The sequence below is a fragment of the Phoenix dactylifera genome, unplaced genomic scaffold (assembly GCF_009389715.1).
Source record: "Phoenix dactylifera cultivar Barhee BC4 unplaced genomic scaffold, palm_55x_up_171113_PBpolish2nd_filt_p 000605F, whole genome shotgun sequence".
Lineage (NCBI taxonomy): Eukaryota > Viridiplantae > Streptophyta > Magnoliopsida > Arecales > Arecaceae > Phoenix > Phoenix dactylifera.
Window position 1 is genome coordinate 3,812 of NW_024068001.1, and position 4,989 is coordinate 8,800.

A 4,989-nucleotide genomic window follows, 5' to 3' on the forward strand; every position below is an offset into this window, starting at 1 on the left:
CACTCTGAATTGCACCTCCTTCAAATCGAGGAACGGGAATAGCATCCATTTTGGGAGGATTGTTGGATTGATTCCATCCCATTGGCATCACTTTTTGATGACCTGTACCCAGGATCTATGAGAAGAAATGCCACTGTTGCAGCCTATTGACAATGGAACTTCAAGCTCTGAGGCCCATTCACAGAAAATGAACCAAACATGGCAACTTTTCAGTTCATTCTCTTTACAAGTTCATCAACAATGGAGGCCTCCTCTCTCTTTTCTACCAAGCAATTTGGAAAGCAATGGCTCCTCAGAAAGCGAAGGCTTTCTTTGGCTTGCTTTGAAGTACAGACTACGCACTAGTGAGGAGAAAAGGCTATGCAGCGAAATCCGAATGTCCTCTTTGTGGAGCAAATGTTGAAATCGCATCACATCTATATATCAAGTAGCCCCTGTTGGTTCTTTGGAGAACGCACTTATCATCTAACTGCTGGTTCACTAGTAATTGCACCTACAATGACAAACAAATACATTATCATTGTTGTCTCCAAATTGCATCACAAAAAGTTAATTCCTCCTCTTTTCCTCAGAAAAAAGAAAAATGCTGCAAGAATTTGATTCCTCTTGTGAAAGTAAGAATATTTAAGTAGAGCTCTCATTAACCAAGGATCCGTTTGGTTTGATGTAAGTGGGAGTATGGAAAAACTCACTTCAGCCCCATGTTGGACCAATCAAATGCTTGAAGTGGGCTTCCATGAACCGAATTGAAATTGGTTTCAATCATGAGCAGTATTTTTGGGAAATAAAACAAGGACTATAACTATAACGGCTATTATCAGCCATCATGCTGTGAAAGAATGAAAAATAACAGAAATATAGTGGCATGCTTTAGAGCTAGTGTAAACTAGAATTTTCCATACACGGTTGCTTTTAGGAATTAGTTGGATATTAGTTAATTATGGGAGGAAAGAATCCTTCCGATCGAATAAATTATAAAACTAAAAATTTCAAAAAATCGAAATATAAAAAGACACCTTCTGTACAATATTATGCACAAAATGAGAACACTCTACAGTCAAGTCTTAGCAAGAACCAGCAGCGGATGAGAAAAATTTTGTATCCCATTGTTGAGCTCTCGAAAGTAAAGAAAAGACTGTTTTGAGATCCATTCAGCTGGCTGGTTGGATTCTCGAAAAACATGAGACATTTACACAAAATTAAACTCCTTAATGAGTGAATAACATCATGCAGTAAGGGTGGTTTGTAAGAGATACATGCAAAAGAATATCCTCGAAATCAGTCAACCACAACCCTTGAATCTCTTTCAGTCCAAACCCTCCCACATTGGCAGATTTCTAGCAGCTCTGATTTCTGCATCAATACAAGAGGAAGCAGCAAATAAGGAAGCATCCACCTTTATGATCGGTCCTTGCGAATTTCTTAAGAAAACCAGCACTACCTTGTTGGTCAATGAAAGAGAAGGCCCCATGATGATTTTAAACCTCGTTGCAACCCTACAATGTGACACTCCTTGGCCAAAATTACAGCCATTAGACATAGAAATAGTTTAGCACAATGAAGGATTGAGAGAGGCATGTAGGGAGTCGAATATGTTACTCCAAGAGGGAGGCATTTAGGGTTCGGAAGTAACTCATGTTTTTAGGAAGACGAATGATACTGCTGTCTAGCTAGTTTCATATGTGGCTAGTCATTTTGGGGACACCACTTAGAGGAATTTGTTTTCGATCCCCACTTAGCTCCATGATATTTGTACTTGGACTCTTCAAGATGTATTTTTATTAGGGTGATATGACCCACCTGCTTCATCAAAAATTTAAAAAAAAATATTGGCATATGCAAAGCACCCCGAACAGCAATACCACTGCTTTATTGTGCAATAATTGAGTTTAAATATAATTTTTTTTTTATGGAATAAGTTGCAACATTCTTTATATGAAAATAGACACAAAAGTGTCCCTCGTTATTTTTTCTCCATAGCAACGAAGTTTAATTTTTGCATTCCAGGACTGGGTAGTCTGTGTATCCAACAACAGGATCCGGTGTATAGAACGTGGACCTATTATACTTGTTAAGAGGAGCATTGAGCTCAAATCTTCTAGGCAGGTCAGGATTAGCCAAAAACTGGCGACCAAATGCCACCAAATCAGTGTAACCTTCTGCCACAACCTTGTTCCCTTCCTCTCTATCATATCCTCCAGCAGCAATGAAAGTTCCCTTGAAAGCCTTCCTCATCGGAAGCAGCCTGTGAGGTATTTGGCGCCTCCCATCCACAATGGCCATCCTGGGCTCAATCAGATGACAATATGCAATGCCATACTTGTTCAGTGCCTCCACCATGTAAAGACCAAGGGCTTCTGGATTTGAATCCCAGCACTCCATGTAGTCGGAGAAGGGCGAGAGACGCATTCCAACTCTGTCAGCTCCGATCTCTTCGACGATCGCTTCGGCTATTTCTAAAGCAAAGCGGCATCGATTCTCCAAGCTCCCACCGTACTCATCGCTCCGATCATTGACGCTGTCTTTCATGAATTGTTCGATGATGTAGCCATTCGCGCCATGAATTTCAACTCCATCGAAGCCTGTGAATCACAAGAAAATGTGCATCAAATGCTTGTCACGTTGGTGACAGTATATGCATGCAGCATGCTTATAAGTTTTTTCTTCTTCCTTTCCCTTTCTCGTTACAGAACTGAAACAGCGGCACTAGAGAGTGTAACAATTACCAGCTTCAATGGCATTCCTTGCAGCAAGTCTGAAATCATTGACGATGCGAGGGATTTCCTCAGTTCTTAATCTCCGTGGAGGAGAGAACTCTTCGACACTGCCATCGTGAAGGGTTACAGGTGCGATCCCCCTGTCCGTGCTAGAAATCGGTGCTTGTCCATTAGGTTGGTAAGCTGTGTAAGACACAAACATGTTAGAATCGTATCTGATTAGCATTTTTTTCCCTTCTCTTTCAAGCAGACACTGTACTATCGATGATGCACAGAGATTTGTGTGCATGAATCTCAAAGGAATCTCATGCCTAATCCCTTTGATCATCTGATTGTTATTTTTTGGACTAGATAGTGCAAAGAGTAGCAGTAGACGCATGCAGATGTGACGCTACAGTAGAGAACAATTAATACCGTAGCTAGAAGTCCTCCCCACATGCCAAAGTTGGCAGAAGAATAGCCCACCCTTGGCATGGACGGCATTCACAATCGGCTTCCAAGCTTCCACCTGTTCCTTTGTCCATATCCCAGGAGTGTCCGGATATCTAACAAAAGATCGACCCAAAAAAATAAAGACAATGAGATCGACTAGGAGAGCTTTTCCTTCAAAAATGTGGTAGATTAAGTGAAGAATTAATGACCATTTGAAGGATCTTATAAAGTCAATGCTTAAGAATATGACATGATAGAATGGATTAGAGCTTCCAGTGGTCATACCCTTGGGCCGTATCCGAGACCCCAGTGGCTTCGGTGACGAGAAGGCCTCCCTTGGTGGTCCTCTGAGAGTAGTACAAGATAGCATGTGGTTGTGGAACATTACCATAGGATCTTGATCTTGTCATTGGTGCCAAAACAATCCTGTGTACAAATGGAAACGAAAATACTGCCTTATATCAGAATTCTGTGTTCATAATTCCTTGCTTGAAATTAGAACATACTCTCCAAGGAGGGAACAAGTTTTAGCCTTTTTCCTCAAATCTCCCTTTTCTACGGATATTCAGAAATATATACATTCCGATTATTTGCAGAGGCAAAGCAATTAAGTTTGAGCAAAAACAAAATGAGCAAACATATTATTACTGTAATTTCACTCCAAAAAATTACTAGTAGAACTGACGCCATGGGTGTCATCATGTTGAGAAAGTGGTTGCCGACCTTATAAAAGTCTTTTGAGCAAAATGTTTGCTATATAAAGTTGCCGAGCATATAAAATAGTGATATCTATCTATCTATATATATATATACATACATATAGCAATTTATACATACATACATATATGTATGTATATATATATATATATATATATATATATATATATATATATATGTATGTACATATATATATATATATGTATATATGTATGTACATATGTACATACATATATATGTATGTACATATGTACATACATATATATGTATGTACATATGTACATATATATGTATATATATATGTGTGTGTGTGTATTACATATTTACATTTATGAATGTAGAAGAGAAACAGTGGAGGCCGAAAACTCTCAGCGTATTTGGGAAAAAATGTATGTCTGAAGCCTGCATTGAAAAGTGGCGTCGGCAATTTTCCAGCACCTCCATGGCAGATCTCCAACTTTGGTTGCATAAATTAGCTTTTTCCTTCGTTTCCTACATTTCCTTAAGAGTTCCAACAACCACAACAACTGTAAAAGTGGGAACTAAAACAACAAGCCTCCCAACATTGCTTCCTCGCCCTTAATTTCTTAAGCAATTAACAGCCAAGAGCGAATGGATCAAACCAAAGTATTCAAGATGCACAATTAGAAACCACTTGGAGAGCTTTTTTAATTACCAATATATATACGTAAATGGAGTTGAGAGATCAAATTTGTGAAATGATTACTGGGTTCTAAGAACAATTGAAGAGCAAGTAAAAAAAGGTACTGACCTATGAGAAAGATCGAATTTGCCCACTTTGTGCGGAGTCAGAAGAGGGATGGCAGCCATCTTAAGAAAAAATTATGTAGATCAGGCTCTTTAGAGAGTTGCTTGATGGGTTGGTGGAATCTCCGTTCTTCTGCTTTCCTGCTCCTCTCTCGGGAGCGTTGTATGGTATTTATAGAGAGGTTGGAGAGACGTTGAGGGGCATTAGTGGAATCTAATAGAGTCGCCGCAGCTCGCCCCAAGACCGCGCCGCAAGTCAACAGAGATGGGCTTCTTTTTTATTTTATTTTATTTTATTTTATTTTATTTTATTTTATTTTATTTTGTTTTATTTTTTTGGTATAATCGCTGTTCA

At 39.1% G+C, this 4,989-nt stretch overlaps 1 protein-coding gene across 1 annotated transcript; it reads right to left on the bottom strand.

Moving 5' to 3' along the window:
* Window positions 1-1,615: 1,615 nt before the first annotated feature.
* On the bottom strand, window positions 1,616-4,770 carry LOC103701623 (putative 12-oxophytodienoate reductase 4). Its single transcript, XM_008783759.4, has 5 exons — window positions 4,639-4,770; window positions 3,435-3,575; window positions 3,132-3,262; window positions 2,727-2,900; window positions 1,616-2,582 (listed from the first exon to the last, which is right to left on the bottom strand). Exons 1-5 carry the CDS (start codon window positions 4,695-4,697, stop codon window positions 1,990-1,992), a joined length of 1,098 nt encoding a protein of 365 aa, XP_008781981.2. The 5' UTR covers window positions 4,698-4,770; the 3' UTR covers window positions 1,616-1,989.
* Window positions 4,771-4,989: the final 219 nt, after the last annotated feature.